This window comes from Staurois parvus, unplaced genomic scaffold (genome assembly GCF_062004578.1).
Source record: "Staurois parvus isolate SC_StPar_1 unplaced genomic scaffold, SC_StPar_1.0 ptg000362l, whole genome shotgun sequence".
NCBI classification, from domain to species: Eukaryota; Metazoa; Chordata; class Amphibia; order Anura; family Ranidae; genus Staurois; species Staurois parvus.
The window spans coordinates 3,550,059-3,575,392 of NW_028318158.1; the positions used below are offsets into that span (position 1 = coordinate 3,550,059).

A 25,334-nucleotide genomic window follows, 5' to 3' on the forward strand; every position below is an offset into this window, starting at 1 on the left:
TCCATCCAGTTCAACCATTAAAAAAAAAAGAAGTTACAATCCTATATCCACAGTTGATCCAGAGGAAGGCAAAAAAACCCCCAGCAAAGCATGATCCAATTTGCTCCTGCAGGGAAATAAAATTCCTTCCTGATCCCCCGAGAGGTAATTGGATATTCCCTGGATCAACTTTACCTATAAATGTTAGTATCCAGTTATATTCTGTGTATCTAGGAAAGAATCCAGGACTTTTTTAAAGCAATCTACTGAGCTGGCCAGAACCAAGTCTTGAGGGAGTCTATCTCTTAGATTGTAAGCTCCAAGGATCAGGCCCTCCTAACCCTCTTGTATTGAACTGTATTGTTGCTGTATTGTCTCCCATTATATTGTAAAGCGCTGAGCAAACTGTTGGCGCTATATAAATCCCGTATAATAATACTAGAAAAGCTACAATTTCTTGGGAAATTGTGTGAAGTGTTTTTGCCTCCACTCTGTTGCCTGCTCACACACCTGGTTTCCTATGGCAACTCACTCCACAGCAAGGGCAGAGAAGAGCGGTTAAAAACAAACTGCTCCAACTTGCTCACTTCACTGGCGGTTGCCATCTTCAAACGGTTGTAGTTTAAAAATGATAAATCCTACACCGAAGAGCTTTATATTGTGAGAATCACAAGACCCAGACCTACATTTTGATGCATAGTAAGTCTCTGAAATATTAAAAATGAAGGCACAGTTTAGAAATTTCCCTTCAAATTTGAGGTGGCTAGAGTTGAGTTTCAGTGAATGTCAATGGGCGGCGTGAGTTGCAAACAAATGATCATATTGTGAAAACGATCAGGACTATGGCTTAGCCGTGGACATTTTTAGTGGCAGCAGGGATAGCTGAATGTTTTGATATAAGATTTGTGTAGGTGGGCTTGAAAATGAGGGAGTGATGGCAGTATAGAAATCATGTCCTGATTTTTCAGCTCACACTCTAGCGTTTGTCAGCTCCCACTCTAGTTTTGAACATTCCGCCATTCGTTCCTATGGGACCAATTTCACCACAAAAACGCCGATATTTTGTGAAACATTCTGCGAAACGTTCCACAAAGTAATAGCACACCAATTGGGAACAATCCGCACGTGTCGGTATATTACTGTCTATGTAATGTAAAAACTGTGGGAGGAGTTAGGGTGGTAAATTTGGCTATAATAATAATACATATGTGAGATAACAGTAAGTAGTCTTGCCATGTTCTTTCTGAAGTCATCGAGAGGACCACTAGCTCTTCCTGGTTCAAAGGTCGGGCCTGCCCTCTCCTCCTTCTTTTTTTTTTTTTTTTTTTTTTTTATGCAAGGCTATGCCTCCTGGGATGTGTCACGTGCATATCCTGGGAGACACAGCGGGCAGTGTGCGCATCATTCATCTAAGACGAATGATGTGCCTGGAGATTTTGAAAAAAAAAGGGACGACTTCGTGTTTTTCGCGAGTAGTGTATCCCATTAAAATGAATGGGCTGACCTACCCATGATGTGTGCACCAAATGCACATATACAGATCTGAGCCTGTTCTTACATCAGTGTCCTCAGTCCCCAGTGCACATCACAGTCCCTTCCTCGTGCACAGTAAGATCCCCTCATAAGTGTCCTCCGCTCCCCCTTTACATCACCCCCCTCCACCCCTTTCACAGTAGTGTTCTCACTCTTCCTTGACATCAACGCTCCCTGCCACCTCCCAACAGTACTGTCCTCTGCCCCCTTCACTGCAGTGTATTCCACCCCTTTTTATATCATCCCTCTACATTACTGTCCTCAGCCCCATTCCACGTTACTGTCTTCAGCCCCCCCATTACAGTTCTCAGCCCCCCCCCATTACAGTTCTCAGCCCCCCCCCATTACAGTTCTCAGCCCCCCCCCCACTTTAATGTCCTCTGGTGCCCCCGCATTACTGTCCTCAGGTGCTCCCACGTTACTGTCCTCAGCCACCCCACATTATTGTCTTCAGTCCCACATTACAGTTATTCGCCCCCACACACTGCAGACCTTAGCCCCCCACATTACTCTCCTCAGGCCCCCCCCCCCTTCACATTTCAATCCTCCGCTCTTCCACTTAAATTTGAATGTCCCCTCCCCCACCTTCCCCACTGCTGTCCTCAGTCCCCTAACATTACTGTTCTAAGCCCACCCCCACCCCACATTCAGTCCTCAGTCACCCCACATTCAGTCCTTGCCTCCTCTAATGTCCTTAGCCCCTTTAACTTTGCCCCCACACACACACACTCTCCTACCAGACAGCGATTGATTAAGACTGCCCTTCATCCTAGCAACCAATCACCTCCTTGTTAAACTCAGGCAGCTCATGCCTTCTATCCAGAACTGTCCTGTCTCCTGCTGTCAGCTCTGTGAGGATGACCGTGAGATGGCTGGGGGAAGAAAAGGCTCCTAAATGGCGGGACTGCATAGGTCTGGATGGGATAGTGACTCGGTTTGCATTTGGACCCCGGTCCGCCATTTAGTGATGCCTGACAATAGAGGAACTTAAGTGGCCTGCACAGAACCCTGACAACAACTTTATGAGGATGAAGAGGAATGTCTTGAGCCAGGTCTGCTTATCCAATATCAGTACCCGAACCAAAAATGCACTTATGGCTAAATGGGCTCAAAATCCTACAGATGTACTCCGAAATGTTGTGGTAAGCCTTCCCAGAAGCCCGGAGACTGTTATAGTCACAGAGAGCGGACCAACTCTATATTTATGCTTATGGTTTTGGAATGGGATATCCAGCAAGCTCAGGTAGGTGTGATGGTCATGTGGTCATCAACTTTTGTCCATATAATATCATTCTGGGTCATGGATTGGTAAAGCACTGAAGGACAACTAGCAGGTGACCATTGGAGCCCACATATTTCTCTTGTATGAAAAATATTCCTTTGACAAAGTCTATGGACGATACATGTCAGAAGTGACATTAGATCCTGGGACCTGAAGCACCCAGATGGCCTTTTTGATTGCTGGATGTCTGTATACCGTCTTACATGTTAGCATATTCGGTGGTGAATAAAGCTGTTTTTATTGGATTTTCTGCACTATGAGCTCTTTTTGCTTTCTCTATGTCCTTTATCTATTGATCTATGGTAAGGCTGAATACTGAGAAGACCAGGAGAGAAGCTTAGATTACCATACCCTGTGCCTTAAAGGATCCATTTTGTTATACTGAGAGAAGGAACACCAAGTGACGGATGGAGCACTTTATCACTGGTGGTGCACTGATGTTAGTATATTCACATGTGAGCACTATATAGATATGTTTGTTTCCATTTACTTATAAAATACTACACTATATGAGTTTCTTTTGGGTTTCACATGTGATGAGTTGAAAGGTGAATATGCAGAAGACACACAGTTGGTGATATTGACAATTGACTGGACCCTTTTGGAATAAGTGAATTGTTTATCTAGTAAGTGGCTTGGAAAGTCATCTGCAGGATAACACTCGCCTTTTGTAATTGTTCCTGAAGCACTGGACATTCTCTTGAATTTTTGAACTGAGTATGCCAGGGGCGTTGGTGGACTGTTCAGCTGCTTGGGAGACTCTGGGAGGCACTTTGTGCTATTGGACTCTTGTATGGTTTATGTCCAGTGACGTGCTTCTATTTGTGCGGGGCCACACAAGACCCTGGGCCTGTCCTACTACTATTGTTTCTGCATGGACAACTTTGGCTATCAGCAGCGTCATGACCACAGTCCCCGGGAGCACGATTAGAGGCAATCTACAAGTCCGCTCAATATCACTAATGGAACAGAAGCCAGCATTGAATAATTCAGCAGGATAAAGAGCACGTCCCTAATTTTATTATCCATATTTTTTTTCTAAGTGCTGCGTATTCTGCTACAGAGGCCTCGAGAAATCAAAAGACACAAGATGAAAGCATTTTAATAAATGACAATACAAAGAAAATAGAACGGCCTATTCATTTCTGATGGCCATCCGTATGTAACAAATGTGATGTTTCGCCATAAACCTTGACATAAAAGAAAGCCATGGAGCCCTGTTGTGTCTAAATTGGCAGCATAGTCTGTGACGTATCTGCTGTGTGTTTCTACATTTTTGTGGACATCTTACTTCCCCCTGCCTTTTTCTACTTTGGCACGCTGCCATGGGCAATTTGTGGAAACATGAAGGCCCCCAGTGAACAAAACAATATGGTGGCTGCCATGATTCTCTCCAGGTATACAGGTGAAACTCGAAAAATTTAGAATATCGTGCAAAAGTTCATTTATTTCAGTAATGCAACTTAAAAGGTGAAATTAATATATGAGATAGACTCATTACATGCAAAGCAAGATAGTTCAAGCCGTGATTTGTCATAATTGTGATGATTATGGCTTAAAGCTCATGAAAACCCCAAATCCACAATCTAAGAAAATTAGAATATTATGAAAAGGTGCAATATTCTCGGCTCAAAGTGTCCCACTTTAATCAGCTAATTAAGCCATAACACCTGCAAAGGGTTCCTGAGCCTTTAAATGGTCTCTCAGTCTGGTTCAGTAGGAATCACAATCATGGGAAAGACTGCTGACCTGACAGTTGTGCAGAAAACCATCATTGACACCCTCCATAAGGAGGGAAAGCCTCAAAAGGTCATTGCAAAAGAAGTTGGATGTTCCCAAAGTGCTGTATCAAAGCACATTAATAGAAAGTTTTGTAGAAGGGAAAAGTGTGGAAGAAAAAGGTGCACAAGCAGCAGGGATGACCGCAGCCTGGAGAGGATTGTCAGGAAAAGGCCATTCAAAAGTGTTGGGGACTTTCACAAGGAGTGGGCTGAGGCTGGAGTCAGTGCATCAAGAGCCACCACACACAGACTGATCCTGGACATGGGCTTCAAATGTCGTATTCCTCTTGTCAAGCTGCTCCTGAACAACAAACAACGTCAGAAGCATCTTACCTGGGCTAAAGAAAAACAGACCTGATCTGTTGCTCAGTGGTCCAAAGTCCTCTTTTCTGATGAGAGCAACTTTTGCATCTCATTTAGAAACCAAGGACCCAGAGTATGGAGGAAGAATGGAGAGGCACACACTGCAAGATGCTTGAAGTCCAGTGTGAAGTTTCCACAGTCTGTGTTGATTTGGGGAGCCATGTCATCTGCTGGTGTTGGTCCACTGTGCTTCATTAAGTCCAGGGTCAACGTAGCCGTCTACCAGGAGATTTTGGAGCACTTCATGCTTCCTTCTGCAGATGAGCTTTATGGGGTTGCTGACTTCATTTTCCATGGGATTACTGTGCTTGATTGGCTAGCAAACTCGCCTGACCTGAACCCCATAGAGAATCTGTGGGGCATTGCCAAGAGAAAGATGAGAGACATGAGTCCGAACAATGCAGAAGAGCTGAAGGCCGCTATTGAAGCATGTTGGTCTTCCATACTACCTCAGCAGTGCCACAGGCTGATATGCCACGCTGCATTGAGGCAGTAATTGCCTCAAAAGGGGCCCAAACCAAGCACTGAGTACATATGCATGCTTATACTTTTCAGAGGTCCGATATTGTTCTATGTACAATCCTTGTTTTATTGATTGCATGTAATATTCTAATTTTCTGAGATTGTGGATTTGGGGTTTTCATGAGCTGTAAGCCATAATCATCACAGTTATGACAAATCACGGCTTGAACTATCTTGCTTTGCATGTAATGAGTCTATCTCATAATCTCATATATTAGTTTCACCTTTTAAGTTGCACTACTTTCTAATTCTAATTTTTCGAGTTTTACCTGTATGTTGTCTACCACAGTTAAGGTCATATTCCTTTCAAAAGAGCATGCATGGAAGCTTTATAAACCCACTCTCATCATAACAGTAGGAGGGCAGGGCTAGAGAGTCAAGAAAGTTGAAGCTTCACCAGGAAACACTGTTGTTTCCCTTAGGGAGCTTAAGAGGCTTTTTGGAAACCGGTTCTCTTTAAAGTTATGTAAAAGCAAGGGGTGAGGGTAAATCTTCTGATGGTGACACCTTTTCCGATGCGTAAGAAGGGAATTCTCCTTACTTTGGGGAGATTTCTCACTGTTGCCTCTCCAGTACAAGAAGTATCTAGTTCAGCAAAAAAGCTCACCTTATTAAATATTCATCTTTTATTTCCTTCATTATTATTATATTTTTCTTTCCTCGACCCACCCATGCGCCTCGGTTCTCACTTAGGTGAGAATAACTTGTTGGCTTTTTCTTAGGATACCCACATCACTTATCTAAGGAGGCATCCAGTCCACAAAGCATGGAAAGGTGGTCCTGGCACTTTGTCATTAGGGGCATGGCTCCCCATGATGCAAGAAAGGATGGTGGCATGGGACTGGGCATGCAATAGTGGAGTGGTGGAGCCTTGTATTTGCTGGTCGTATAAGTATGTTGAAGAGTTGAAGATTAGGCCATGCACTGTTAAGCAGACCATAGATTATCCAATTTTCTTTCCTTCCACCACGGGTGGAAGGAAAGAAAATTGCTTGATTTCCCCCATCAGACCAAGTTGGTGTTAATGAGGAATCCCTCCCGTGGAGCTATTGTGTTCTCCTGGCAGGGAGCCTGGCAGTGATCGCATGCAAAATAAATCTGACAGACTGCTTGTACTAAAATCGATCAATGGACAACTAGCTTGCCCATAGATGGATCGAACCTTGGCCGGTTCCTGCTGAACCGGACTAGTTCCAATTCATCTATGGACGACTTTAGAGTATTTTACTCAGCCAGCTGAACAAAAGAAAAAAAAACTAGCAGATTCCTCCTTAAACACAAAGAAGGTAGACAATTAATTGATCAACTTCTGTCGAAATAGGATGGTTACACACTGATCGATATTATTCTGGTCCAGCAGAGACTGGTCAAATTTTGATCAGTTTACATCCAGCTTAAGGATAACTTAAAAACATTCACAACAAAGGAGGTGGAAAGTCCCCTTGATGGTAAATCTCCCTATCAGGACCCAGACCGGAAAAAGAATAACCTAACTGGGCCCCATACCAGTGTGTGAAAGTTAATCCAGTTACATTATTTCTGCTGTGATGATTTTTGCTCCTAGTTGTTGTAAATAGCAGCAGAATTTGATGACTCTTTGCAGTACCACTGAGTTAAATATCACTACGGCGGGCCTAATGTCAGTAATGAACACGCATACTGCTAGTCATTCATTTCCCATGGTGCCGGTGGGTTTTGTGCAGTTGGCTCAGTGCCGTTGGTGACACAGAGCACCCGTTAATCACTGCAGGATGCCGTGTATCGGTTTCTAAACTTATATGCTAGCTAGGTGTGACAGCTTTTTATAGAACATACACTGGCAGAAGTAGAAAAAGCAAGGAGCTTCATAGATGTGGGAGGACTGTTACATAAAGAATTACTTGGCATCTCAGATGAATGGGTAAACCTTTAAATCATTTGAAACAAATGTATTAATTGCAAAGAAAAAAGACCCAGGTCCTGTTCACACCAGTGTGCGCTTTGTTAAAGCAGAACTCCGGTCAATTTTTTTTTTCCAGTGCAGTGGGGCTGTGCCTGCACTGTATGGGTTAAGTGCTTGTTTTGTCTAAAGGCTCATGGAAAAGCTATACTTACATTCCTCCGATTCTCCGGAAAACCGCGCTCCCCTACGTCCAGTGGTGGAGTTTTCATACTGTCCTCACGTCTGGAGCCGGTCTATGGCTGTGATGATGCCAGGAACAGTCCATTTATAAGAGCGCTAGCGTGCGGTGGGGCGGAAGCGGTGGGGACCGGTCTTGCACTCTGAGGATCGGTAGATTAGGTAACTTTATCTTTTGCTTTTCGAGCCCCTAGACAAAAATGAGCATTTAAATCATGCAGTGCGGGAAAAGCCCCACTGCATGGGAAAAAAATAATTTCACCCAGATTTCTTCTTTAAGTATGACAGTCCAAAGCATCTACTCAATGGACCTGTGTTGTAATGTGTGCATTGTAGTGTGCTGCCCTGAAAAATTGTTCTGGAAGTTGAAGTTTAATCAGCTCATATTACGCCTTCCTTGGTTTATCTGTGTCCTGGCTTCAGCATGCTAATGATATTTTTTTTTAATAAAACCTGTTTTCATTACATTTATTTTAGACCGCGTGATGTCATCACTGGGTCTATGTGTTTGTCTGTGCAATGCGAGCAAATCAAGGATGGTAGCCAGGGCTGCACATAGCTTTCTGTAAACAGCAGACCGGCCTAGGTAATGCCAACATGTGATGTTGAGCCTCCATGGTGGAAAGAATCTCACAGTGTGCAGTGAAATACGAGTAAGCAATTTCAGTACAGGAGTGGAGCCTATGCAACAGCAAGATTGAAAGTAAGGCTGGCATTCAGATTGAAAGTGTAAATCCAGGCAAAGCCTAACTAAGCCTAAACCTGCTCCCACCCTCATTCTAAGCCTATGCTATCTACCCTGTAAAAGGAAAAAAAGGAAAGATGTATATACTTGCCTATTCTGAAGTCACTCCTGCCTGGTCACATGATCAGGTCCCAGCACTGGCTTCAGTTTGGAGCAGTGATCTCCTGACTGCAGCAAGAGGGCCGGATGTGGCCCTTTGCTTGCCTTTATCTGGACCTTGGGGCACTATTCCATCTACTGACACCAAAAAGGGGCATTATTTTTGTCGGTGACACCAACAGTGGTGTACTATTTCTTCCGCTGACACCATTGAAAGGGGTCAATTCCTCCCACTGACACTAACTTTGGGGCATGATTCCTTCCATTGATACCAACGATGGGCCGCTATTCCTCCCACTGACCCCAAGAATGAGGCACTAGTTCTCCCGCTGACACCAAAGAAAGGGCACATTTCCTACCAACGATGGGGCACTATTCCTCCCACTGACAACAACGATGGTGCAGAATTCCTTCCATTGACACCAAGGTTGGGTCACTATTCCTCCCACTGACCCCAATAATGAGGCACTGTTCCTCCCACTGACCCTGAGAATGAGGCACTAGTTATTCCACTGACACCAAAGAAAGGGCACAGTTCCTACTATCGATGGGCCACTATTCCTCCCACTGACCCCAAGAATGAGGCACTAGTTCTCCTACTGATACCAAAGAAAGGGCACATTTCCTACTACCAATGGGGCACTATTCCTCCCACTGACAACAATGATGGTGCAGAATTCCTTCCATTGACACCAAGGTTGAGTCACTATTCCTTCCACTGACCCCAAGAATGAGGCACTATTCCTCCCACTGACACCAAAGAAAGGGCACAGTTCCTCTTGATGATGGAGCACTATACCTTCCACTGACAGCAATTATGGGGCAGAATTCTTTCCATTGACACCAAGGATGGGTCACTATTTCTCCCACTGACGCCAGCGATGGGGCAGAATTCCTCCCACTGACACCAAAGATATGACATTCTTTACTCCCACTGGATGCCAGGACATTTTCCGTTCCCACGGACTCTAGTCTGGCCACCTTAAATTCTGAAGGACAATAAACTGGCCCATTGTTTAGAAAGTTTGGAGACCCCTGGTGTAGAGGATGGACAGTTGACAGTTAACTGCTGCCCCAGAGTAAGCCTTTAGGTGATATTACCCAGGCTCTGTTGCTGTTGTCACTCCCGATGAAGAGATTGTCATGTCACCACAGCGACTTTAGAATAGGTATGTATAGGCATCTTTCCTTTTACAGGGTAGATAGAATAGGCTTAGAATGGGGATGGAAGTAGATTTAAGCTTAGTTAGGTTTTGTCTGGAAATACACTTTAAGAACTATTGAAAGATCAGAGATGACAATAACCCGCCCCTTTAAAAAAAAAAAAAAAAAAAAAGCAATGGCATCTTACATATTTCTTTCCCATTTAAGGCGTCGATGCGGTCTCAGAAGGCAGGATGCATTATCTGGTCTATATATTTGTGTGTTGTGAACAGCTGTGCCTTGTGTATTGCGGCTCCCTCCCAGAACATGACAAAGCACACATTTTTTACTGGGTCAGAGCTGAAGATGTAGTAATTAGACAGCAGGGACCCTGCCAGATAACATACAATGAAATGTCACCCTCCCTTTCACCCTTTATCGGTACAACTTTAAATAGTAGCTGTGTCTCCCAGTCTGTATTGCACATTGTGGCCAAGAGTGTCAAGGGGCAATGTACAGCCTAATATACCCATTTTTTTCCTATGAGGGTTTTAGAGATTGCTTCTTTACCAGTAAAGTAACCATTATTCTTGGAAGACAAATTCCGCTGATACTGTAAAAAGAGCGAAAAAAAAACCACACAAAAAGAAAAAACTGCGGCAGCAAAATAGCTGAGTACACAATTAAAATACATATCTTAATCATACAGTACAGAACACAGGCTGACTATTCATAGACCCAGGGGTATACTGTGGGCTCATACCTCCAGGTGATTGGACACTAGCAAGCTTTTGAGGAAGCATCCCAAGCCGCTCCCCTTATGGCCTTACCCCATTCCGCGAGTCCTCAGTTTTTTTGCAAATGTCCTAAGGTGGTTGACCTTTTCTCCTTTATGGAGAAATCACTCTTGGCTTAACTAGTTTATCTTCCGATTCATCAATCCGTTCTTCACTGTCTTCTAATACAGCAATAGATGCAGTGGATCCGGATCAGTTCAACCTTGGTAAAACCTTGGGGACTGTACTCTGACCCCATGCTGTGGGGACAGTCTATAATGTTGCTTTGGGCATTGGATCCTGCAAGGGTGCTTACCTGGGCACTTTGGCAATGCTTGTAGTTAATTGCATGGTGCTATACAGGTCCAGGGCCATTGTCCATCCCTATGGACACCAGACCTTGAAGACCGCTCTAGAAGTAGATGAACTTTATAGTTACCCTCTCAGCACAGGGTTATGTTTGAAAAATGGAGGTCTGTTTGTTGAAGCACCTTTTTTTTTCCTCTTCTCCAAGCCATGTCTACATCCTGTAGTGAGGTAGATGGTGGCAGGAGAATCCACATCATGCTGTGTGGGAGTAGATGTTCTGCACACCAAGAAGAATACATGCAGCAATGAATTTTAAGGTGGACCTGAAAGTGTGTTTTTAGTATTTTATAGTGAACATATAGAAGTATTATATAAACTTAGAGACTCTATGATTAAAGTGCTTGTAAAGGCTCAAGGATTTTTACCTTCATGCATAGAAACCTTCTGTGTGCAGCATCCCCCCCTTCCCAAGCCCCCCTAATACTCACCTAAGCCCCCTCTCGATCCAACGACGTGCACTGGAGTCTCGGCTATCCCGTGACTCCCTCTTCTCATTGGCTGAGACAGAAGCTGGAGCCATTGGCTCCCACTGCTGTCAATCACAGCCAGAGAGCCGATGAGAAGAGAGAGGGGACGGGGCAAGCCACGACTCCGTGTGTGAATGGACACATGGAGCAGCGAGTGTCCCCAAAGCAGGCTGCTTGCTGTGGGGGCACCCGACAGGAGGGATGGGCCAGGAGAGCCTGCAGGGGACCCGAGAAGAGGAGGATCCAGGCTGCTCTGTGCAACACCACGGCACACAGCAGGTAAGTACAGACATGTTTGTTGTTCTTTCTTAAAAAAAAAACACCTTTTAGAATCACTTTAAGCTTCAGTTGTGTAAGAGGAACAGGTGGAATTTCCTGGTATTGGATAACATAAATAAATGTATTTTGGACTTTCAGAAGTTGAGTGGCTCCACTTTTGTTTGCAGTGCTTTAATTGTCACAGTCTGCCTGGAGTGGTCATCCTTCATTTGGTGGAACAGTGGTGGAAAGCTTAGAGCGGAGAAGGAGAAGTTGCAGTGTTGAGCTCCTCTTTCTTTCACTCTGCACTTTCCTTCTGTGAGCGTGCGGCTTGTTAGTATATGAACATTGTGGAACAATGGATTGGCTTCTTTGGCTTCTTTTTCCTCTAAAAAAGACAAGTAATAAATGTTGTTTATTCTGTAATTTCAGGTTTGCTGTAAAGTCTTGGCAGCTTTGTGACTGGGTTAGTATTGAGCTGTACAGAGCTGGCTCCGGTCTGTAGCGGACTATAATGTGTGTTCTTTCTCCCACTCTCATTAGTGGTCGGTTTATTACCTGAGCTGTAAGAGTAATAACTTGTGGTTCCGTTTGAACAGTCTCCTCCAGTATGCGGTGGCAGGTCTTTTTTGCAGAGCTCTTCCCAGGCTGATAAATAGGCCGCAGGGCAATCTGTTTACTGGCTGTCGCCAATCCTGGACCGTATGAGACGCTGGAGCAGTCATACGGCACATCGAGCTGCACTCCCTAATTCATTGCAGGAGTTCAGAGAAGAAGATGGATGGGATAGTCCGGAAATGCAAGAAAGGGGTCTGTGATGTTTCCTCTTTCCATTTTCCCTTTCTTGTGGTTAGAGAAACTTTACAAAAGGTCTCAGCAGGCTTTAGGGGAAATATTATATCTAAACTCCATATAGATATTTATAAAATGTGTTTGGATGGAAGTGCTGCTGATCTCCTGCAGCTTCTTATGGTCACTTCCTGTCTACAGGCACTCACTCCAGTGTTGGCTTCACATCATCGCTCTGAAGATACTTCCTGACAGTGACAACAGAGGACCATGCCCACAGATACCTGTAGTCTCCATTAGTGGTCCATGGGACAGTTGTCATTCCTGACTAATCACCTTCATGGCAGGATTGCTGTGTGCTTTTTTCATAAAAGCTGCAGATTTAATAGATTGAAAACTTTTTTTTTTTTAAATTAGCAAGTTAAAGATTAAAGAAGATTTAAGTATTTGGGTTTAAGGGCCCATTCACCCCAGATGCAGTATGACTGCAGGGGGCACCTTTTCCAGCACAGTCCTGTAACAAGACAAGGTCTCCAACCAGGTCACGTCACACACTGAAGAACGTGCATTACTTTTTTTTTTTTTTTTTTACAGCACAACACAATGCTTTGCACCACACTGCGACCAACAGAACCTAATGAAATGTCACTTTGTGACATTTGAAAGGATAAGGTCACCTTTTATAACATGTTACATGTTCCACCCATGTTCAGGGTATAACATGTAACATGTTATGAATGCATCGGCTCCCGCTCCCCTACTTTGACAGCTAGCGGGGGATCTTCTTCTGTCAAATTTTTTAGTTTTTATTCAGAAGGTAAACTTATCCTTTAATAAAGTTTGTTTGTCATTGTTGTCATCCTGCAACAAACCAGCGGCTATGTTCTAGCGCAATTGCTGGTGTGAATGGGCCCCAAATCTTCTTTAAAAGGGTTCTAAACCTCTGACATGAAATAAGAAAGAAGCATATCCCTCTATAGCAGCCTCTCTCAACCTTTTCAATGCAGAGGAACGCTTGACATACCTTTGCGGTCTGAGGGAACCCCTGCTAAAAATGACTATGTCTACAATTCATGATACATTAGTGTGATAGTCCGAGGTATGAATGCTCCTTCCACTTGTGGTCATTGGGAAGAATCACCCCCTTACAGATTTCTAAAAAGATGAATGGTGTTAGTGGGAACTTACCCTAGAGGCAAAAATTGCTCATTGCTGAAGGAACCCCTGGCAACCTCTGGAGGAACTCCAGTTGAGAAACCCTGCTCTATAGTGTGTCTCAATCCAGAGCACAAAGTGTCATTTCTCTCCGCTGCTGCTTTTCTTTGCTTTCTGCATGAGGCACTTCTGACATGTTTTCCTGACCCCAAGAGGTAAAAAGGTGACACGAGAGGGAGCTCCAGCACACAGTCTGTGATTGACAGCCTCAGCTCTGTTTCCTGTGTGCTATGTGAAGGGGGAGTGTGTCCTTACACTCTGCAGAGCTCAGTGAGAGCTATCTGGAGAGAAAAATTCAGATCCCCACCCCCTGCTTTCTGGAAGTTCAGATAAGCTGTATAAATTCTGGTCTTTGAATGGCTGTATAGAAGAGAGGGCTGCAGACACAGGTACAACTTATGTAGGTGGATTTGGTTCATCTCTGTGTATAAAATGAGGCTAGTTACATCACTGGGTATATGTAAGGGTTTATTAACACTTTAAACGTATTTTTAATTACATCTGTAGTAAATAATTGGATTTCTCTTTAAATTGGCTTTCTATAATCAATTGGGTTGAGGTAGAAGCAGTAGTGTGATCCAGCTTGATTCTACTGCTTTGCTGTTGAACTAAAGCTGGCCATGGATGGATCAAAATTCAGCCAGTTCAGCAGGGACAGGGCAAATTTCTTTCCTTGTATGGTTGTTCCCGGGCAACAGAAGTCAAGAAAAATAGATTTTTAGATTGAACGGGATGTTAGAAAATTGTCAATCAGTCAGCGGCTGCAGTGCTGATCAGTGGATTCTGACAGTAGAGGTCTCCCTGCTGTCAGAATACAATAACACAGCTGGAAGGATTCCTCCATCCGCCTCACTTTTGTGGATAGGAGATACTATTTGTTGTTTTTTTTTTTTTTCGATCAGCCCATTGCAAATAAAAAAAAAAGATCCATCTATGGCCAGCCTAGCACTGGGAGCCTGCTTAGAGAAGAACAGAGTTGATATCCTCATCATGTAGAGTGAAGCTCTTCTACAGGCCAATTGGCAAGCTTTGACAGGCAATATAACGTCATACTTACATTGTGTTACAGGTTCTCTTTTCTATCCCATTTGTGTTGTAGAATTAGGCCTGGAGTTTTCCCTCTGTGTGGGTGGCAGACATTCATTTTTTTTTCTTAATGCAAAATATGTAAACACAGAGCATGTTTTTGTTTAAAGCTGGCTTTTTGGTATTTTTAGCTGCTTATGCTGAAATATTTTTGACGTGTTTTGTAAGGTCTTTGTCATCCGTAATTATGGCGTTCCACGTCAGTCCTGGTATCTGAATAACCACTGTTTTCAATAAACATGAAATTATGGAAACATAACTGTATTTCTATGTGCATATAAATGATATATACCATCGTTATATTAGCAATGGGGTCCCATGGTAATTCTAACAAAGGATAAGAAGGTAAAATGTAAATCGCAATTTTTCCTGTAAAAATGTTAATGTTACTAGAAAAAAGAAATTTGGGCCATTTGCTGTGCAAAAATAAATGACCTCTATTGATGCCTGTCCCACATTTAGCTGTAGCTCACTTCAGTAAAACTGGTTCTGTGCTGCGACTTGTAATACACCTATAGCAGGTCACTTGTATACATGGTGCATTCATGAAAATAATTCTTTTAACTGAATGCAAAGCTTTCTGTGATTGGAGGAGAGGAGATTGTGGCATCCATTTGCCCTCCTCCAGTTACAGAAATCCTTGCATTCAGTTAAAGAATACAAAACCTTTTTTTAAAAGGAGGTGTACAGTAGGTGATCTGCTATATGGACAATGTACTACTGTCGAAAATCTAAGTCTTGGTGCCGGATGTTCAGCGCTTACAGTACTGTGGGAGCTGAATAAAAGTAACAGTTTTTGAAAGGGAACAACTTCCAAACATAGGACAGACACCAAAATAAGTCATTTATTTTTACACAGCAAATGGCCCAAAATTGTATTGAATAAACAACAATGAGAAATCCAATATGTTTTGGGGTTCATACATTCCCCCTTTTATCAGGGCTTAAAGCAGAACTAAAGTTTGTCTGTAAGAAACAGCGAGCAGGCAGGCTTTTCTTGTAGAGACATGCACGGTCTCTTCTGCAATAAAATGCCCCTACCTGACCGCTGTCTCCTTCTGCTCGGTCAACTGAGCTCAGCTTGCAGTACCATGCCAGGATCACTGGCTGCTGATCATGTGCAGGAGCGTGGTCATCCCGCGCCGATCAGTGAAGTTACCCAAAGACTGCCAGTGAGGGACTGTTAGGTGATTATTCACCTTTTAGTTCAGCTTTAAAGTGAAAATAAGCTCTGTAAGATACTCACCTCCACCTTCCAGCGATGTGACGGTTACATCCCTCTTCATCCATCCCCATCTTCTCACTGAGCTACTTCTAAGGTGCCGGATTTTTGGCCTCTTGATTGGCCAGTGGAGGATGACACGTGCAAGGGAGTCGATCATTCCGTCATAGCCACAGTGTGTTTTGAATGCACACTGATCTGTGCATGTGCAGCTCAAAGTGCAGTAGAAGACTGTGAGCGTACAGTTTAAGCATTTTGTTGCAAAAGACATAAAATATCTCTTCTGTAATATAAAGCTGCCTGCTTGCAGTTGTAGGTTTAGTTCTGCTTTAAAGAAGTTGTAAACTTCAAACATGAAATATGAATAACGCATATCCCTCTATAGTATGTGCTTTCGAAAATTAAAAGAACCAAGTGTCATTTCTGTCTGCTGCCTGGTTCCTCTGCTATCCGAATGAATCGCCTCTAACAAGTTTTCCTGACACCAATAGAAAAATGGTGACGGGAGGCAATTCCTGCTGATTGACAGCCTCAGGTCTGTTCCTGTGAGCTGTGTGGAGGGGGGAGTGTCTCTTCCCTCCAATTAGCTCTGCAAGCTCTGGAGAGTGAAACTTTAGCTCTCCACCCCCTTTTTTCTGAGCTCTCCAGGAAAGCTTTAAAATTTGTGCGGCTGTAGAGAAGAGAAGACTGCAGGTAAACAGGTACAACTTATGTAGGAGGATTTGTTTCCACTTTGTGTATCACCTGAGGCCAGTCGCTTCACTGGGTATATGTAAGGGTTTACATCACTTTACGTGTAAGCCAAAACCAAACAAATTTTGATCCATCTATGGGCGGGCTGGTTGTAACACAAGCCTGTGGTTTTTATTTATTTTTTTGTTTTTTTCATATCACTGTCACCAGCTATAGCCGGCAGCAGTGATCATTGTATACTGATGGTGGGGAAAACCTCCTGTTGTCAGAATATAATTGAGCAGTGGGAGGGATTTTCCCCAACACTGACTGTGTTGATGGTTGACTTGAGCGATTTTTTTTTTCTTTTTTTCTTCTTATTTTGGTTGTAGAAAAGAAAACTGCATAATGTTTGATTAGCCTTAGTATCATCAGATTTGGCAGCATGTCATATTATACTTGAGTCCCGATGAAGGGAGGCAGTGTTTGAACCCCCTGAAAAGCATTGTCTTTCCAATATTGTTTTTATGATTCGATAACATATCTATTTGGACCTTGTCCTCACTACATGTTACAAATCTCTATCTTTCTTCAAGACCCTTTGCTCTGTTCTGGAGTTGATTTTGGTTACCAGCCTCACCAAAGATATCCAGCTTCATAGAAAAGATGGTCACTTGACAATTTTGGACATGGGGATCTGTTTCCTCATATTTCTGTCCATCTGTCTTGATAAATGCAGTTTTATTTACTCAAGAGTGTGACAAGTTTACTTGAAAACCTAGAGGAGAGTTAACAATTGAAGTTTTTACCTTTTTTGTTTTTCTGTTCTTTTTCAGTTGTTTCGAGAAGTTCGAATAATGAAGATTTTGAATCATCCGAATATAGGTAAGAGAGTTGAAGAACTACAGTTTAAATAGTGAATGTCTCATTCTAATATACTGGTCTATGTTAAAGCTGAACTCCTGGCAAGCCACTAAATACATACATGCGAGTTGTTGTTCTACCTGCCAAAGGATTTGCATTTCTGTCCATCCAGCTCTGAGGTTTATACAGTGCTGGCACTGAGCACAACTCTGTTTGGCAGGACAGGAGACCTGATCCTGCGTATGAAAGTATTATTAAACCCACATCATTAAAAGCAATCAATGCTGTATTACATGCTGTTCATACTCAGTCACTATGGGGTTTGTTTTCTGCAAAATAACAGGTTGATCCTGCTGCTCTCTTTTCTTCCCCTCCTGTCCATGTCCCCAATGCAGTTGGGGATCTTACAGAGCAGTGTTGGCAGCTTTAGTGCACATGCTCAGTTTTCATTGTATTTTCTACTCTGAACATTTCTTCCCCATCACATCTGAGGAGCCCATGTTGACTATCAAGTCATCCATGTGGGCGTATACACAGTGGTAAATGACAGTGCACTCCCTCCCTCCTCTTCCATGCCCACTAACCAGCTAAACACAATGGGGGTGGGATATTACATCTTGATTAATGGAGGACTCACCTCCCTATAATTCTAAGGCACAGGCTGGAGAAGTGTGACTCAGCCTGTGACTGGCAGATATCCACCCACACCATGTTACTGCCAAAAAGTAATGAAGATTTGATTTCAAATATATATTTGTATAACCATATTAAATAGTTTATTGATATTAGTTTATTCTTAATTGTTACTCTATATTCCAAAGGCTATTTTTTTTAAACATGTGACCAGTAGCAGAGGACTAGAAGCTCCTCCTGCCACTGTTTCCCTGCAGACAGGCTGGGAAAGAGATGGGTCATGTGACAGCTGTTTATCATTTAGGAAAAAGGTACTTGGATATTTTTTTTTTTTTTTTTAACTAAAATAATTACAGTGCCACCATCCAGATACAGAAAGAGAAGGGAAAATGTAAATTATACAGTGTGTGTTTAGTATAATTTTAGGTAACAATTTACAACTGGACAGTGGAAAAAGAAGCAGACAACAACCTTATTTCTCAGCCACTCTGCTCTCTTCTCCAATCAGCATGTTTTTTGTTGGCACATGAGCGTTTCAGTACAAGGGACTGGCTCTTTGTGCTACTTCTCTCTCTTCCAGTCTGAACCCTGCTGTATAGGGGCTTCAAGATGCTAATGCCAGATCAAATTCATGTTCTTACATGGCTTACCTTTTAAAAGCACATTCAATATCAATAAATCATTAATGAATACAGAGCTGCATTTATGTGTCTTTTAAAGCTGCCTGGCGTTCAGCTTTTTAGCATTATGCTGCACAGTAGCACAGTCCTGGTGTGTGAAGTGTAACACTTTTATATTGTTTTATATTCAAATATTAAAGCAAGAAAAGGGGTTTTTTTTTTCTTTTGATTTTCAAATCTTTTATGTTAGTTTCAATTGCATTGACATTCACATATTTACTTGTTGCTGCAGCCTTACAATACATCCACTTAAATGTGTTTTGTGTATTTAAATGCTTCACTTTGTGTTTGTAAAACCATCAAACCTAAAAAGAAAATAATGGAATTGTGCCCATGTACAGGGTAGGTAAATGTGTTGCAAGCAGAGAAATTAAATGCCTTGTATCATCTATTAACAGGCTGTATTTATCAAATAAATGGGCACCTGCAGACACTCATAAGATGCAAATACTAAAATATGTATGAAAAGTGGAGCAGTCGTACATCTAATTTCCTACCAGTGTGTCTGGCCATCTTAAAGGATCACTCCACCCTAGAGTGATATATTTTGGGTTTGGATACAGTTTGGTGGACTAAAGCTGGCCAGAGATGGGTTGTTTTTTTTTTTTTTTTTTGTTTTGTTTTTTTTTTTTTCTTTTTTTCAGCCTGGGGGCTAAAAGGAAAAAAAAAGGAACTGATTCCTGCAGTCACAAGAAAGGTGGTTGGAGGGATCTTCCCATTGGGACACCAAATGCCTGCATCATCTGTTTTTTAGCCCTGATGAAGAGGGAGTGCTGAGCCCCGGTTGTTACAAAATAACAATCTTTTAAAGTCTGTACAAACTGATGTGGCACTCCCATCTTTTCAAAACTTCAACAAACTGCTGTGGGTGTCCAGCAAGACCCCAGAATTGGTCGTGAGCAGCCTATAAGACCACAAACCACCTCTTCTGTTAAAATGTCCCTGGCTAAGGTTCAGTGCTCCTACATCACTGGGGGACTCTGCTGTCAGAATACGCTGATCATCAGCTGCAGCTGTTGATCTAGAAACGTTTTTTCAACATTCCTGTTCGGCAGAAGTCATTATAGCGATAGACTTCTGTTGAGTGGTGTTGGACACACATGGATTGAAATTTGGCCAGTCGCTGCTGAACTGGCCAAATATCAATCCATCTATGAGAAAATGAGATACACAAGTCATTAAAAATACATTGCCGTTAGTATCACATACAGCAGGACATCAATGAATAGGACTGTTATCCTGAAGATCAGCAAAGTCACCCACCATTCACACCAATTACGTCAATTGCGTAGTTAGCATTTTAAAGATCCACATGGCTTGCATACTTTAGTATATGGTAACAGAGAATGAAAAATAGGAGATTGAAGAGAAGAAAAAAAAGAGAGGGGGGGGGAGTGGGGGAACTGATTACACTGACAGTTTGCAGGAGACCTGCTTGGCACCAGTGATCTGCTGACTGCTGGTGTAATTCTTTCCAGGCTCCTAAAACAAAAAATTGTAAATGCACATTTTTTTTACCTGCAAAAAAAATGTGCATTTATTTTGTATTTATTTTTTGTTAAAAGGTGATCTTACCTTTAATTACCAGATGATTTATTATATTTCTTACATATGCCAGCAAGAAGATTCTCCTTCCATAGTTGCTGGCTGTATTTATGACCATTTTTTGGTTTTGGCAGTTCCCACCCACAATCCAGTGTCCCAGATCACCTGTGACAAGTTGTGTAAATTAAATGAAGTTAAAACTCCAGCTGAGAGACTGGAACTTCCTTGTTTTTGCTGCAGCAGGTCATTGGAGCTAGGGACTCGTTCTATGAAATCTCAGTACCTGAAAGAAATAAGAACCTGCTGGGAGGTTTAAAAGTATCTTTCATACAAAGATCAACTTTGGATGGCATGATCCCTAAAGAGGACCTTTCTCTTTGGTTGTCAGTCTACTGAAACATATTATTGTGAATTTTTAGTTTCCTTTCTTACATTTTTAATGTACATTGCAAAGTGACCCCAAAAATGGTTTGTTTGGTCTAAGGTGTCTAATTTAGGACAAGCCACCTATGTAACCTTCAGCCAGTTCATAAGTAAATTAAACACGGTCACCTGGCTCACCTTTTGGGGCAAAGTGACTATGTCTCCTGGTACTTCCCATCCTAGTAAGGTAACGCCGCTATCGGCGCTTATGACATTACTGCCACACACACACACACACCCCACATTTGTCGCATATTGGAAGTCATGTTCTCCATTAGAACAACAAGAGCAAAGGCTCCAATGAAGCAGTGAAGGAATGTGAATGGGTAAGTATGCCTTGCAGGGGGGGTTCAGTTATCAGGAGACCCCGCTACTGTGACCTGAATGTCAGTATCTCTTCAAGCAGCAGCAGAAAGGCCGAGATTCCTTACCAGAAGGGATGAAGGCATTAGAAGGACTTCAGCTGTAGGGGGACAGCCCCTGTAGCAAGTTTGTGCCAAAATGGACTCCATTAGCCTACTTTCAGCTGAGAGTCAGGCTATCTATTTGTATCGACTGCATAGAAAATGGCAACCGTCCCAACTTATAACCAGCCGTAGCAGTAAGGTGCACATGGAAGGGCAATACACATCGCAAACAAACAAAGGATTTCTCAGCAACACTTGCCAGCCTGCAAAGCAACCAATTGGGCCCTTTCTAACAGTTTGCGTTAAAAACAGAGGATTTTGTTTGCACACATTTGGAAATACATGCGTAAGCCACAGTCCCACATCAAGGGCCCTCTGTATACTGTGGACCTAACTCTAAAATTTCAAGAGCCTCCATAGTAGGAGCACATATATTAATGGATAGGTAAAAGTGGAGCTCCACCCAAAAGGGGAAGTTCCACTTTAAGGACTGGTCCCCTGCTTCTCGTTAAGGACTGGCACTCGCTCTCCGTAGTCTTCTGGGACACGTGACAGTTCCTGGAAGACTACGGGACCGTTCACAAAGCGCAGCGCTACTTGCACATGCGCAGTAAGGACCCGGATGTAAAGCCACAAGCTGTCACAGCCGGGTGCCCACACTCAAGATGCAGCACCGGGCACACAGAGCGGCTGGTGAAATGGGCTGCGGGGGGCACATCACAGGATGAAAGCACAGCGAAATGTCCAGTTTTTAAAAGTCAGCAGCTACAGTTTCTGTGGCTGATGACTTTTACTTTTTTTTTATTTCCACTGGAACTCCGCTTTAAGGGCAGCGTGTGCCTGGAGAAGCCCATCCCTGCATAAAGGTAAAGATACATTTTTCGATATTTGTATAAAAAATAACAGAAAATAAGCAAATAAAGTCTTTTGGAAGTTTACTTCAGATCTGATAGATAAGGTGCTTCAAAAGCAACTGGTGTTTTAGGAATACTGTGTAACAAGTTGGGCCCTATTTAAATTGGATCATTTTCTTTCTATTCTAGTAAAACTATTTGAAGTCATTGAAACTGAGAAGACGTTATATTTAATAATGGAATATGCTAGTGGGGGTAAGTGGTTTCTTTATTCCTATTTATTCTTTGTTTTTTGTTATTTTATTGATGAGTAAGTGAATGGCCTCCCAACGCACAGTAATGCACTCATACAAAGGCATGTGCAGTGCTTTCACTGATGCCAGCATCTTCTTCCCAACTTCTTCCAGGTGCCAGTCTTCCCATGCATGTTTAAGGATTAAAGAAGAATTAGAGTCAAGGGAGGGTTATAACCCCTGCCGGTTTTTTTTTTTTTTTTGCCATCTGTGACTCATCAGAGACTTTCCCTCGCTTTCTGTCCCATGGCCAAATCACGAAGTGAGAGGAAATCCCTCCAAAGTGAGAGTATCCCTGGTTGCCACCACTACTACGGTCTCCATTTAAGGTTCTACTCCCTCCTCTCAAGGGCACCATGCCAGGAATGTAAACTGAGCTGCGCATATGCAGTACAGTTTACAGTCCTGATTGTTGGCTCCATGAGCAGGGTCCTTCTTTTCCTTCTGTACTGAAATGTATTGTAATTGTACTGTTCCCCTTTATATTGTAAAGTACTGTTCTAACTGTTGGCACTATATAAATCCTGTATTATAATAATACCTTGTACTTTTTAAGACTGCGAGTATGTTTATTTTATTGCAGTAGTCTCTTCTGCAAAAAAAAAAAAAAAGCCAGCTGGCTGGGAATTATTTACATTCAGACTTTAGTTTCACTTTAGGACACAAGGTTTAGCATAGTTACATTCAGATAGTGACCATTTTCCATTGATTTTGTTGAAATTTTAAAATTAAAGTCTCATGATTAAAGTGGTTGTAAACCTCAGACATGAAATATGAACATAGCACATCCATTCATAGTGTGTACTTCTCAATCCAGAGCAAGAGATGTCATTTCTGTCTGCTGCGATCTTGTGCTATCAGCAGGAGTCCGTTCTGACAGGTTTTCCTGACACCAAAAGAAAAATGGTGACGGGGCAAGAGCTCCAGCGGTTGACAACCTTAGCTCTGTTCCTGTGAGCTGTGTGGAGGAGAGTGAGTCTCTTCCCTCCAGTCAGCTCTCAGAACTCTCCTCACTGAGCTCTGCAGTGAAATTTCAGCTCTCTGCCCCATTTTCTGATCTCTCAGATAAGCTTTATAAATTTAGCACTTTGAATGGATGAAAACTGCAGATAGATAGGTACAATGTATGTAGGAGGATTTGTTTCATCTCTGTATCACCTGAGGCCAGTCACTTCATTGGGTATATGTAAGGGTTTGCAACCACTTTAAAGTGAAGATCGTTATCCTTTTGCTAAAGCTTTGTGAATTAAGCCTAAAAACCTTAAAGTCAGGTTTCTGTTGGTTTCTAAAAGCTTGGAAACACCTGCTGTGTGTTTACAATAAGGAAACAGCAGTCTGCCAAGATTGAGTTTTAACAGAAAAGGAGACAAACTGGGTTTTCAGGGCCTCTTTTGTGAACTTTGAAGATGAGTTTCTCCACAGTGCCCATAACTACAGAAGTGAGTTAAAGATTGCTTCACAGGGCTTTTACTGCTTGTTCAGGCCATTAAATACTTTAGTGTGCATATTTTTGGCACAGGTTCATTTAAAGTAGAATGGTCATTTATATAAAACCAAAGTAACTGATGTTGAAGTATTATATTGTTTAAATTTTGGTCTCTGGGCAGCCCTCAAGTGCTGCATGTTCACTATAGATAATGGAATGCAATTTTATTTTTTGTAACATAAAATGGAGAATTTTATTTATCTTTTGTGTTTGCAAATCACGTAGTCCTTCTTGGTAATAAAATAATGGCTGTTTAGAATCCTGAACAGAATTGTAACGTGGTCATAAGAGGAATGGAAATGAGCCAGTAGACTTCCAGGCAGGTGAAAGTCATTATCGATGCAGACAGACTCTGGAGTCAGGAAGGAGATTTTCTCGCTGGGTGATAGAATTTGCCAGCTTTGCCCTGTGCATTGAAATTCATTTTATCTAGATCAATACAAATGCGCTAGGTAAGCTCAAGCAGACTGAATTCATCAAAAGTCAGCCAGGGCAATGAGCTGCACGTGGATTTGTTTTCCTAATCTGAAGGACAGGCAGGTTGACTTATGACATTGCAGCTCTTACAGTTAAACTCCACTTTTGATCGGGGGGGAGGAATCCTCTCCAGTTTAGTTACAAACATAATGAAGAATTTTATCAAATTCGATTGTAGGCTTTAACCTGGTTATGAAGGCAAACACGTCTTCCAGTCACTTCCTAAAGGAGGAGGGTCTGCCTGCTATAGTCACATGATCAGTGCCAGAGTTATAATAGGATAACATTTTACAGGGTAGAGCAGTGGGCCAATTAAGTAGGAAAATATTAAAGGTGTCCTTAAATGTTTGAGAGAGATTGGCCATAAGCCATGTTCACATGATCAATTTTTCAGAGTGGGGTGTGAATTGTTTCCTTAAAAAGCTGCTTGGAATAACCATGGACTCTGCCAGAAATCCAGTGAGCTCCTAACTTCCTGTAGAGAGCTGATTACGCTGCCTCTGCTGCACTGAAATCTCAAGAATTGTTGTCAACTCTGTCTATGTTATTCCTTGCTGAACTACAGAACACCTCCCTTTGTTATAGAGACAAGTAGAGGGTGAAGTCTACAGCAGAAGAGAATTAACAACACTGCTTGGGATTTCAGTGCAGCAGAGGCGTTGTTGGTTTACTACATGAGGATAAGAGCACACTGGTTTTTGACAGATCAGCAGGTATTTTTCTGTACTTGCAGTGTTTTTTTTTTTTTTTAAGGATAAAATTAATAAATGCACATAAGTTTGCAGGAAAAATGTGCGTTTATTATTTTTTTTCTTACAGGAGCTTCTGCAGACACATCCTCCAACTTTCTACCTGTACCGTCCTACTAGATTTCATATAGAAAGCTAGAGCAAGTGTCAATGGGCTACGAATGCGCTGATCCGTGTGTTCGTAGTACATTGAATAAAAAAAAAAAAACGCACTTTTCTTTGTTTCTGTTATAAAATTTTGCAAATAAAATTTCTTCATAAATTTAGGTCAAAATGTATTCTGCTACATTTCTTTGGTAAACATAATAATAATGATAATTGAATTTGTATTTTTTTTTCAAATGTTTCTATTTTTTTTATTTTTTATTACATTTTTTCTTTTTTATACTATTTTATTTTTCACCACACTGTAACCAAAGCAGTACAGTGTTACCATAGTAACATTGAACTACTCTGGGCAAGTGATCAGGATTTTTTTTTTTATTTTAACACATTATGATTGC

The 25,334-nt window shown here is 42.2% G+C and overlaps 1 protein-coding gene across 2 annotated transcripts in view; it reads left to right on the forward strand.

Annotated features, from left to right (window-relative positions):
• The window catches only part of MARK1 (microtubule affinity regulating kinase 1), a 177,449-nt gene that overhangs the window by 95,675 nt on the left and 56,440 nt on the right, over positions 1-25,334 (forward strand). For both annotated transcript variants that reach the window (XM_089685034.1, XM_089685033.1), the window contains exons 4-5: positions 17,257-17,305; positions 22,016-22,081. In XM_089685034.1, coding sequence (XP_089541160.1) covers positions 17,257-17,305; positions 22,016-22,081 — 115 coding nt within the window. The remainder of the gene's footprint in view (positions 1-17,256; positions 17,306-22,015; positions 22,082-25,334) is intronic.